Source organism: Schistocerca americana, chromosome 8 (genome assembly GCF_021461395.2).
Source record: "Schistocerca americana isolate TAMUIC-IGC-003095 chromosome 8, iqSchAmer2.1, whole genome shotgun sequence".
In the NCBI taxonomy this organism is placed as follows: domain Eukaryota; kingdom Metazoa; phylum Arthropoda; class Insecta; order Orthoptera; family Acrididae; genus Schistocerca; species Schistocerca americana.
The window spans coordinates 483,636,992-483,649,850 of record NC_060126.1 but is presented as its reverse complement, the minus strand read 5'-3'; the positions used below and the strand labels follow the sequence as shown (position 1 = coordinate 483,649,850).

Below are 12,859 nucleotides of genomic sequence, written 5' to 3'. Positions count from 1 at the left end.
AGATCGATTAAGCTAAGGATGCAAACCGTTATGTACAAGGTTTTAGGCAGTTACCAGTACAGTGCTGTGCAAGGCCGAAGTGCAATCTCAGCTGCCTGCGATTTGAGGGACATCATCTGTTCATATGCTGAAACCAAAGGACAGGGCGCTCTGATCTTTCTAAATTTTGAGAAGGCTTATGACCGTGTACGTCATGACTTCCTCTTTAAGAGCATGAAGAAACTAGGATTTGGGCCTCATCTCATAGAATTAATTCGCAAACTTACTACAAACGCCTCTTCACGGATTCTCATTAATGGCCATTTTACAAAAGAAGTTTCCATTGAGCAATCCATCCGCCAAGGATGTCCTCTGTCAATGATTTTGTACGCCATTGCAGTAGAGCCGCTACTGAACAACTTAGCGCATAGCGGGATCGGGATTAGCGTCGAGTCTGTCACTATCCCTTGCGTTGCGTATGCTGACGATATATGCGTAGCTGTGTCACCATCGCAACAACTTCTGTCAGCGGAAACTCTTTTACAAACATTCACATTTCTTTCAGGAGCAATACTAAATAGAACTAAAACCACAGCTTTGCAGATCGGTGGCGGTATCGGAGACATATCCCATGTTACCTGGTGCAAGGTCAAGGATTATCACACAACCCTCGGTGTTACCTTTGAGGCCAAACCAGACAAATTCCTGACGAAGAACTGGTCACACATGCTTAATAAATTACGTGCTGCTTTGATACTTCACTCCGACCGTGACCTGAACATACTACAGAAAGTTAAGACCATCGAGATCGCCATTACGAGCAAGATGAATTATTTGGCGCAAATTCTTCCAATCTCCGACCATCTAGCCAAGAGTATACAACAAGCGTTATGTTGGTTTCTTTTTAGGGGGCACATTTTCAATGTTCAATTCGATACCTTACCCTTACCTTCGTTCAAAGGTGGCCTTAACCTCATTAAAGTACACAAAAAATGTGTCACCCTGCTCCTAAATCGCATCAGGAAGGAGTTTCGTACCCGGAGGACCAGTATCATCTCAAACCTCATTCAGCGGTGGAAGCCTCATAGCCTTGACCCACCAGTTAATATCGCCGGCATTCCACTTTCTTACCGACATGTGCGACTGTGCTACATGGAAATGAGTTACATTCGACACAAAATCGTCGATAACGGAAGCCTGACGAACAGGAAGCTTTATGGCCTTCTCATGACAACAAATCACAGGAATCGTCTCGAAGAAAAACATCCACATACACATTGGAGTATAGTATGGCGGAATGTGCACAGCGACGTGTTACCGTCACGCGTCGTAGCCGACTGGTAACTAACAGTCAACGATAAAGTCGCAACGAATGAAAAGCTACATAAAATAGGCCTTCATCCAACGCCCAACTGTGACGCATGCGGAAGAGTCGATACGCTTATTCATAGGTTCACGTGCGGACATGCAGAAGAAATTACTACATTTCTTCGTCAACGATTGTCGGTAATAGACCGTACGACGCCCTGTGATATAGACCTTTTAGAGATCATTCAGCCACAAAAACTGAGATATCCACGAGCAAAAAACAACGCTGCAACGTGGATCATGGGCCACACAGCATCGTTTATTATGCAGAATAGGCATGCTACTTTCCTCGACTATTATTCTTACATAGAAATTGAACACTTAAAAATGAGCCAACATTGTGACTACAGGAGGATATTTGGAAATATGCTGAAAATCATAATTAACGGTTAAATGCTTCAAATACAATATTTCGGATAGCAGAGGTTGCCAGTGACCTGTATGTATGAATCCTATTTGCTTCCTGGGACTTAAGTTCTTGTAGGAATTTTACAATACTATTCAGATGCTCACCAATGCAGAAGGCATTTTTTCTTTCCCATTTTTGTTTTCACATTTCCCTTCTCTCGCAGAGCAGCGGGGAAACTTTCCTTCAACTATGAAGTGATAGTCTTTTGTGCACCATAAAAATTTCTGTTTACTACTTGCCCAAAAAAAAAAGACATTTCATTTCTTATATTGCGCAACGGCAGCCTAGAAATGATATATACTTTGTTCATTCTATTCTCATTACAAATTGGAGCAAATGTTTACTTTCCTCCCTTATGAAGAAAAGAAAAGTTGCGGAAAAAAAGATGGATAGAGCGTCTGCCATGTAAGCAGGAGATCCCGGGTTCGAGTCCCGGTCGGGGCACACATTTTCAGCTATCCACATCGAGGTATATCAACAACACCTGTCGGCAGCTGAGGGTTTCAGTTAGTCATCATTTATTCCAGGGGAAAGCTGCACGGTCATCATATTCTGTTCTTTCGAGAAGAGTTACTGTCTTCATATATATAGTTAAAGGCTACCCAGCCATTGACCTTCCTCTGTGCGAATGTAAATGAAAATTGAAGTGCATATGTTATTTTAATAACCCTAAATAAAGTCTGTCTTTATGTATTTCAGGAAAAATAAATGAAAAAACTCACTGAAGATGCCACGGATGTGGTGCAGAATGTTTGGGCATAAAGGCAAAGCAATAATTGTGTACTTGCGGAAAAGTCGGACTTATGTTTAATCGATTATTATTTTTCTGCAAGCACGGGAACAGAGCTTAAAATTCGAACGTGATTGTAACATAGATTTATCGTTTCCTGTGCATTTTTATTACGTGTACTTAAGTCAAAAATTCTAGGCTTATAATGTTAATGAATAGCTGTTGTGATCACTGTGATGCGGTTGAACGAACAGAATTGTAAGATTTAGAACTACTAAGTCTTCCTAACAATGACCCTGAAACTTGGCTAAGCGGGTGCGCGCTTGACGCAGAGAGACTTCGGCCACTGCATGCTTACGACAGCAGATTTGAGCCGCGAGGCGTGATCGTAAAGGGCAGATTGCGCTCGAGAGCATTTTACGAGGCGCAAGTTAACAGCATGTTACTTTCTCGCAAAGCTGACATTCATGGGCTGCAGTGGGCAGAGAAGAAAAGTTAGACAACTGTTTATAACACTGCACAATATTAGTGAGTTGTCGCAAACTTCGGAAATGGAGCAGTTCTGGATTGCTGCCGACAAATCCCATCTGCATCTACCTCTACATGGTTACCTCGCAGTTCACAATTAAACACCTGACAGAGTGTTCATCGAACCACCTTCAAGCTATTTCTCTACCGTTCCACTCACGAACAGCGCGCGGGAAAAATGAATACTTAAATCTCTCTGTGTAACCTCTGATTTCTCTTATTTTATTATGATGATCATTCCTCCCATGCAGGTGGGCGCCAAAAAATATTTTCACGCTCTGAGGAGAAAGTTGTTGACTGAAACTTCGTGAGAAGTTCCTGCTGCAACGAAAAACGCCTTTGTTTTAATGATTGTCAACCGAATTTTCGTATCATGTAGGTGGCACTCTCTTCCCTGTTTCGAGACAGAACAAAACGAGCAGCCCTTCTTTGAACCTTTACCATGTCCTCCGTCGATCCTATCTGATGCGGATCCCACAAGGCACAGAAATAGTGTGGAAGAGGGCGAACAAGCGTAGTGTAAGCAGTTTCTTTAGTAGTCCTGTTGCATTATCTACGTGTGCTACCAAAAAGTCGCAATCTATGGTTTGCTTCAACGACAACATTGTCTATGTGATCGTTCCAGTTTATTTGATTCCTAATTGTAATCCCCAAGTATTTAGTCGTATTTACAGTCTGTAGACTTCGGTTATCTATCGTGTAACTGAAATTAGGCGGATTCCATTTAGTACTCGAGGGGCATGAAAGGGAAGCAGTGGTTGGGAAGGGAGTGAGACAGGGTTGTAGCCTATCCCCAATGTTATTCAATCTGTATATTGAGCAAGCAGTAAAAGAAACAAAAGAAAATTCGGAGTAGGAATTAAAATTCATGGAGACGAATTAAAAACTTTGAGGCTCGCCGATGACATTGTAATTCTGTCAGAGACAGTAAAGGACCTGGAAGAGCAGTTGAACGGCATGGACAGTGTCTTTAAAGGAGGATATAAAATGATCATCAACAAAAGCAAAACGAGGATAATGGAACGTAGTCGAATTAAGTCGGGTGACGCTGAGGGAATTAGATTAAAAATGAGACACTTAAAGTAGTAAATGAGTTTTGGTATTTGGGGAGCAAAATAACTGATGATGGTCGAAGTAGAGAGGATATAAAATGTAGACTGGCAATGGGAAGGAAAGCGTTTCTGAAGAAGAGAAATTTGTTAACATCGAGATTAGATTTAAGTGTCAGGAAGTCGTTTCTGAAAGTATTTGTATGGAGCGTAGCCATGTATGGAAGCGAAACGTGGACGATAAATAGTTTACACAAAAAGAGAATAGAAGCTTTCGAAATGTGGTGCTACAGAAGATCAGGTGGGTAGATCACATAACTAATGAAGAGGTATTGAATAGTATTGGGGAGAAGAGAAATTTGTGGCACAACTTGTCTAGAAGAAGGGATCGGTTGGTAGGACATGTTCTGAGGCATCAAGAGATCACCAATTAAGTGTTGGAGGGCATCGTGGAGGGTAAAAATCGCAGCGGGAGACCAAGAGATGAATACACTAAGCAGATTCAGAAGGATGTAGGTTGCAGTAGTTACTGGGAGATGAGGAAGCTTGCAAAGGATAGAGTAGCATGGAGAGCTGCATCAAAAGAGTCTCTGGACTGAAGATCACAACAACAACAACAGGGATGACTTCATACTTTCAATATCTAGAGTCAGCTGCCGCTTTTCGCACCATACATATGTCCTGTGTAAATTGTTTTGCAATTTATTATAATCCTCTAAATTACTTTATAAGACGGTAAACGACAGCATCATCTGCAAACAATCTAAGACGGCTACTTACATTGTCTCCTAAATCGTTTATATAACGCTTCCTCCGGGAACGCCAGATATTAATACTGTTTTACTAGATGACTTTGCATCAGTTACTACGAACTTCGCCATTTCTGACGCAACATCACGAATTCAGTCTCACAACTCGGATGAAAACCCGTAAAAAGTTCAGGAAATCTAAAAATAGTGGCCAATTTTAAATCACCTACACTCCTGGAAATGGAAAAAAGAACACATTGACACCGGTGTGTCAGACCCACCATACTTGCTCCGGACACTGCGAGAGGGCTGTACAAGCAATGATCACACGCACGGCACAGCGGACACACCAGGAGCCGCGGTGTTGGCCGTCGAATGGCGCTAGCTGCGCAGCATTTGTGCACCGCCGCCGTCAGTGTCAGCCAGTTTGCCGTGGCATACGGAGCTCCATCGCAGTCTTTAACACTGGTAGCATGCCGCGACAGCGTGGACGTGAACCGTATGTGCAGTTGACGGACTTTGAGCGAGGGCGTATAGTGGGCATGCGGTAGGCCGGGTGGACGTACCGCCGAATTGCTCAACACGTGGGGCGTGAGGTCTCCACAGTACATCGATGTTGTCGCCAGTGGTCGGCGGAAGGTGCACGTGCCCGTCGACCTGGGACCGGACCGCAGCGACGCACGGATGCACGCCAAGACCGTAGGATCCTACGCAGTGCCGTAGGGGACCGCACCGCCACTTCCCAGCAAATTAGGGACACTGTTGCTCCTGGGGTATCGGCGAGGACCATTCGCAACCGTCTCCATGAAGCTGGGCTACGGTCCCGCACACCGTTAGGCCGTCTTCCGCTCACGCCCCAACATCGTGCAGCCCGCCTCCATGGTGTCGCGACAGGCGTGAATGGAGGGACGAATGGAGACGTGTCGTCTTCAGCGATGAGAGTCGCTTCTGCCTTGGTGCCAATGATGGTCGTATGCATGTTTGGCGCCGCGCAGGTGAGCGCCACAATCAGGACTGCATACGACCGAGGCACACAGGGCCAACACCCGGCATCATGGTGTGGGGAGCGATCTCCTACACTGGCCGTACACCACTGGTGATCGTCGAGGGGACACTGAATAGTGCACGGTACATCCAAACCGTCATCGAACCCATCGTTCTACCATTCCTAGACCGGCAAGGAAACTTGCTGTTCCAACAGGACAATGCACGTCCGCATGTATCCCGTGCCACCCAACGTGCACTAGAAGGTGTAAGTCAACTACCCTGGCCAGCAAGATCTCCGGATCTGTCCCCCATTGAGCATGTTTGGGACTGGATGAAGCGTCGTCTCACGCGGTCTGCACGTCCAGCACGAACGCTGGTCCAGCTGAGGAGCCAGGTGGAAATGGCATGGCAAGCCGTTCCACAGGACTACATCCAGCCTCTCTACGATCGTCTCCATGGGAGAATAGCAGCCTGCATTGCTGCGAAATGTTGAAAAACACTGTACTAGTGCCGACATTGTGCATGCTCTGTTGCCTGTGTCTATGTGCCTGTGGTTCTGTCAGTGTGATCATGTGATGTATCTGACCCCAGGAATGTGTCAATAAAGTTTCCCCTTCCTGGGACAATGAATTCACGGTGTTCTTATTTCAATTTCCAGGAGTGTATCTATAACAATCATTACAATGCCTTACGATCATTCATTCATTCCATTACTTCGTGAGACTAAAAAGCTAGTTGTATTTCTCAAGAATAATAATCTCTGAATATGTGTTGGCTGTTTTCCAATAAATAGTTTTCTTCGAGATAACTCATAATACGCGAACACTATGTATGTTCCAAGTTCTTATTGCAAATCGTCGTTAGCGATGTGGGTCTGTAACTCAGCAGATTACTCCTATTTTCTTTCTTGGGTATCGATGTTGCTTGAGTATCTTTCCCGTCTTTAGATACGGATCTTTCGACCAGCGGGCGGTTGTGTATGATTGCTATACGCGACTATTGTATTAGCATATTCTGAAAGGAACGTTGTCGGTATAAAATCTGGACCGTACATCTTGCCTATACTAAGTGATACAAGCTGCTTTGCTGCATCGATATCCACTTCTAAGTTACTCATGTTGGCAGTTTTTCTTGATTTGAATTCTCAACAAGATTACGACATTCGACGAGATTGCAATACCAACGCTTAGAGTGCTCAGTAATTTAAATTGCAAATACCAGGTACTCTTTTGGAAACAGTGACTCTTTTGGAAACGCTGATTTTTCTAGTCAGTTCTTCATATAGAATTGATCGTAGTCTTCCTTCTGACATGTCTAAAAGAGGCGGCTGATTCACACATCTTTTTTTCGACAGTTTTCCGAAATACACTGGACTCTCGAAGTCTTCGTCTATGGTTACATTTCCGCAGTTTCCTTCACATGTATCCAAGAAAAGTATGATCATAGTGAATTTAACGATATATATTTTTTTTTCGAAAATAGACGAACATACACTCTAAAATTTAAGGTCAGTTTGATGTTTATCCAAAACAAAAATAATTCGGTGACTCTGTAATCCAGATGGTCTATTTTAAGCAAACGCTCCCTGCAATCTATCGTATAAAAATTCTGCTTCATAAATAATGTTGACAATTTAGCTACGTTATTGCGCAACGTGGACGAACATGATCAAAACAATGTTCCGTAGATATCAGTCCCAAGTATATCCCACGCAGAAATTTCTCCTCGTCCTTGTGAGTGTGCACACATGTTTCAAACCACAAGTGACTAACTAAAGGCACAATTAAATGACCTAAATATTGCTGAACATCCAAGAAAGTAAAACTTATCTTCTTATTATCTAACTGATCTCCGTATTGATCTATTTTAAAAGATAAGGTACCACCAAATAAATCTGACAAAATGCGTTATTATCTATAAATCAGTCAGTGAACACTTTTGTAATTTAATGAACATTTACGCTGGTAGGACCTTGCAGAACTGGAACATAAGTAGGAAAGAACAACATATTCTAATCTCAACAGAACTATTAACACACGTTTACATTTTGAAGAAAAAACATAAACGCCAGCAAAATAAACCAATAAAGGAATAAAAATAGAGAATATAAAACGTCACTAAGAGCACTTTCTACTTTGTCTTTCCCTGGCTGTAGCTTTACGGAAGAGATCTAAGTTGAGTTGAGTGAACTTTTCTAGCTTAATGATTGTCTATGTCACCATAATCAGCCGAGTTCATTATTCCACGAGGGCAACCATCCTCTCTCAATATCATTTAATCAGTTTGTATTTTAACTTTTAAATGTGTTTCAGTAAAAAAAGCAGGAAAGGCTGGCGGCGGATTGTTCGGAAGCGAACGACCGAACACTACCCGTGTTGTTTTTTTAGCAGCTTTGTAATAGAATTCCGCTTGCTGCACGTAACATTTTATTGTGAAAACTTCGTGGGTCTGGTCGGTTACGGCTTTCGAACAATGACGACGGGCCACCTTTTCACTGGCATGATGCAATATCAGTTAAATGAAAACATTCTGGTGATGGATCCTAATAAGCTAATGTTTCAGTTAAAGCAAGAGAATTTTAATGAGCTGCACAGCGTAGTGCTATTTAAAGAGATTGTCCACCGTTGCTTTCACGTCGCGACTGTTGAGTACGCAAAATCACTTATCTTGTTAGCTAATAATTAATCTCGCCCCTTTAACAAACCCTTTCAGAAAAATATCTCATTGAGAGACAGGGGGCAACGCCACAAAAGCTGCTGTGTTGGTAATCATAATGCTTGTGGCAACAGGACTAGACTATCAACATTACTTCGCAACACCGTTTGCAATAATCCAGGTAGACGCCAGAAGACAATTAACACCTAATGAAAATAATGCCTGATAAGTTAAACGGAAAAAAATTGAACGTTCATGATAGGGCACAAGAAAGGAAAGCTCATCTGTCACAACTCGTCATCACTGACTGTACTAAACGAAGCAGGATGCACTTCGGAATAGAACGACGGGTATATGAGAGGTAATACTTGGATATATATATCTATTCAAGTAGGGTGCAAAATTGGTGCCAAAAATTAATACACTACTGGCCAATAAATTTGTTACACCAAGAAGACTTGCAGATGATATACGGGTATTCATTGGACAAATATATTATTCTAGCACTGACATGTGATTACATTTTCAAACAAATTGGGTGCATAGATCCTGAGAAATCAGTACCCAGAACAACCATCTCAAGCCGTGATAACGGCCTTGACACGCCTGGGCATTGAGCCAAGCAGAGCTTGGATGGCGTGTACAGGTACAGCTGCCCATGTAGCTTCAACACGATACCACAATTCATCAAGAGTAGTGACTGGCGTATTGTGACGAGCCAGTTGCTCGTCCACCATTGACCAAACGTTTTCAATTGGTGAGAGATCTGGAGAATGTGCTGGTCAGGGCAGCAGTCGAACATTTTCTGTATCCAGAAAGGCCCGTACAGGACCTGCAACATGCGGTCGTGCATTGTCCTGCTGAAATGTGGGGTTTCGCAGGGATCGAATGAAGGGTAGAGCTACGGGTCGTAAACATCTGAAATGTAACGTCCACTGTTCAAAGTGCCGTCAATGCTAACAAGAGGTGACCGAGACGTGTAACCAGTGGCACCCCATACCTTCACGCCGGGTGATATGCCAGTATGGCGAAGAAGAATACACGCCTCCAAGGTGCGTTCACCGCGATGTCGCCAAACACGGATGCGACCATCATGATGCTGTAAACAGAACCTGGATTCATCCGAGAAGATGACGTTTTGCCATTCGTGCACCCAGGTTCGTCGTTGAGAACACCATCGCAGGCGCTCCTGTCTGTGATGCAGCGTCAAGGGTAACGACAGCCGTGGTCTCCGAGCTGACAGTCCATGCTGCTGCAAACGTCGTCGAACTGTTCGCGCAGATGCTTGTTGTCTTGCAAACGTCCCCATCTGTTGACTCAGGGATCGAGACGTAGCTTCACGATCCGTTACAGCCATGCGGATAAGATGCCTGTCATCTCGACTGCTAGTGGTACGAGGCCGTTGGGATCCAGCACGGCGTTCCCTACTACCCTCCTGAACCCACCGATTCCATATTCTGCTAACAGTCACTGGATCTCGACCAGCGCGAGCAGCAATGTCGCGATACGATAAACCGCAATCTCGATAGGCTAAAATCCGATCTTTATCAAAGTCGGTACGCATTTCTCCTCCTTACACGAAGCATCACAACAACGTTTCACCAGGTAACGCCGGTCAACTGCTGTTTGTATATGAGAAATCGGTTGGGAACTTTCCTCATGTCAGCACGTTGTAGGTGTCGCCACTGGCGCCAGCCTTGTGCGAATGCTCTGAAAAGCTAATCATTTGCATATCACAGCATCTTCTTCTTGCCGGTTAAATTTCGCGTCTGTAGCACGTCACCTTCATGGTGTAGCAACTTTAATGGCTAGTATTGTAATTGATTTAAAAAGTTTCATATTGACGGGATTAGAAGTCCCGAGTTTGTGTCTCTGGTTTAGTGGTGGTGACTCGGGCCTGAGAAACGTACCTATGGGGAAGATGGTCCAGGACGTCTGGCCCTTGATGGGGCGGTACACCTTGTCGTAGACCTCATCCGAGAGGTCGTGCGCCATTTTGAGGCCGCCCTCGTCCACGTTGGTGGAGCCTCCAGCGAACAGCAGCTCCAGGTCGGGCCAGTCCTGACCTCTTTCGTTGTACGACGAATTCAAGATTCCCACCTGCAAGTAAAGAGAACAACTCGTTGTGCGTTACGTAATACACCTGCCGTAAACAGCGGTCAGTCACTGGGTAGGGGCATGTTGCAAGTTTCATTTTCACTGCACATCGTAAAGTGGAGCAAAATAGTTGCTTTTTGGTATTATTGATGTCAACATGTAAGTACACGCTGCGATTTACATATGATTATGGAGGGCGAATCGCTATGCTAACCCTGTGAGAGTGAAAACGGGATGAGTAAGGTGACGACTGTTACAATGAGTCTGTACAAGGAGAGGCCCTTGAATAGGAGGAGGTAATATTGATCCACGAGCCCCCAAGAGTTCTGATTTAGAGGGTGCCTCAAGTTCGTTGCTGGACAACAGATCCCAAGCATTACACAATGGAAGAGCTAATACTCCGTCCGTACAACATAAAATTATGCCAACGTACAGAGCACAGAGTTGTGGATTACGAGAGACTTATGAGCTAATTATAAATTATTCACAAATATTTTTAGAGAGAACATTTCTTGGCTCAATGTAGTTCTAGCCAGAGAGAAAAGTGCGTCACTCGACGACAATGAAAGTTGTTAGTAAATATCTCGACTGATGGGATGACAAACCAGCTGATCGAGCAAAAGTCTGACACGCATAAAGCGAATTGTTCCATAAGCTGCGGAGTAATGCGCATAAACAACGCGCTTAGGGTATTTTGCTACTGCCAGTTTACCTGATGTGACACTTTTGACTTCTGATAGAGGGTCACTCAATACTTTAGTTTTGAGATTAATAACAATGTTCTGTCAGTAGTGGTTCAAAATGGCTCCAAGCGCTATGGGACTTAACATCTGAGGTCATCAGTCCCCTAGAACTTAGAACTACTGAAACCAACTAACCTAAGGACATCACGCACATCTATTCCCATAGCGGTCGCGCGGTTCCAGACTGAAGCGCCTAGAACCGCTCGGCCACACCGGCCAGCCTCAGTCAGTAGTCAGTCAGATACCTGGTACAGTCTGACCCAGCTACAGTCTACATGCTAGCCCCCGTCCCTCTCTTCCCAAGGGTATCATTTACAGAGGTTGTATAAAAATTCAGAAACACCGTGATAAATGCATGCTTGAATATAAATGCAGATGCTATCTAAGCCTGCAGGTTACACTGTTGTACTTCGACCACGAACGGCACATGTGTAATGTCCTCAATACTTTGCAAGCGTTAGTCGCGGTCAGAACAATGTTCTGTGTAGGCGTGAGTGCATTATGTATGAGCTGAGTGAATTTGAACCTTGTGTTCGTATGGTGGATGCTTCCGTAACCAAGGAAGCCGAAGTGTTTCGTGTCTCAAGAGATAGCATAACAAAGATTTATACCGCATACAGGGAAAGCTGAAAAACATAACCGTTAACTCACAGCGCGGACTAAAGCGTGTCTGAGTGGTCGTGACAGATGAAGGAGACTGTGACGACAGCTGCAAAAGTCAGTACAGAACTGAATGTCCCATTGGTGAACCCTGTCAGCACCAAAAAACACGAAGGGAGCACCAGGTTCAGATAATTGCAGGGTGAAATGGAATTCTATAAGCACTCATCAGTATTGTAAATGACCGTAACATGAAAATGTGGCTGTGAAGTGATGAAACCTGGACTACGGAGCAATGGAAGAAAGCCATTGGGTCGGATGATTTTTGTTACACAGTGGTTCCAACTCCTGGCCGAGTGAATCATGGCGAGGGTTCGATGATGATTTGGACAGCCACATCGTGATATTCCGTGGCCCCATGGTTGCTCTGCAAGGTCCTTCCTGCCCCCTCCCCCCTTTATATTCCCCCGCATATCATGAAGCACAGATGATGGCTTATGTCACTGCCTTGTAATGAAGTGAACTAATTGGCCACAGTAAAAGCCAGCTAGTCATCCTTCCTATTGTCTCAAAATCATTTATAACTAGCAACCATGAAAGGGACTTGGACATTACTGTTAATACAATAGCCGGGTCATTGTATTTCAAAACACTTCAGATTAAGGTATAAACTAGTTTTGTGCAGAGTAATTATCAGTTTACCTGTGGTCCAAACTGGATGATTCATGTGGAAATAAAAGCAGTTAACATGTACGTTAATTACATTCCAACGGTTGAAGCACCTAATCACTGCCATACTCAACAGTATTATTTGAACTGCTGTTGATTTATCCAAATGTGGATGTATGAATTGTACAGAAATTAAACGGAGTGAGTGTTATTAACTGCATTACAATATTTTAATTAATATGAATTTAATTTTCGACACTTAGGATAAGGACAAATAACAAATTAACGTAAGCTAA

At 43.8% G+C, this 12,859-nt stretch overlaps 1 protein-coding gene across 1 annotated transcript in view; it reads right to left on the bottom strand.

The window, feature by feature from the left end:
- Positions 1 to 12,859, bottom strand: part of LOC124545931 (glucose dehydrogenase [FAD, quinone]-like) — a 522,628-nt gene that overhangs the window by 9,996 nt on the left and 499,773 nt on the right. The window contains exon 8 of the mRNA XM_047124891.1: positions 10,365 to 10,554. Within this exon, the coding sequence (XP_046980847.1) occupies positions 10,365 to 10,554 (190 nt within the window). The remainder of the gene's footprint in view (positions 1 to 10,364; positions 10,555 to 12,859) is intronic.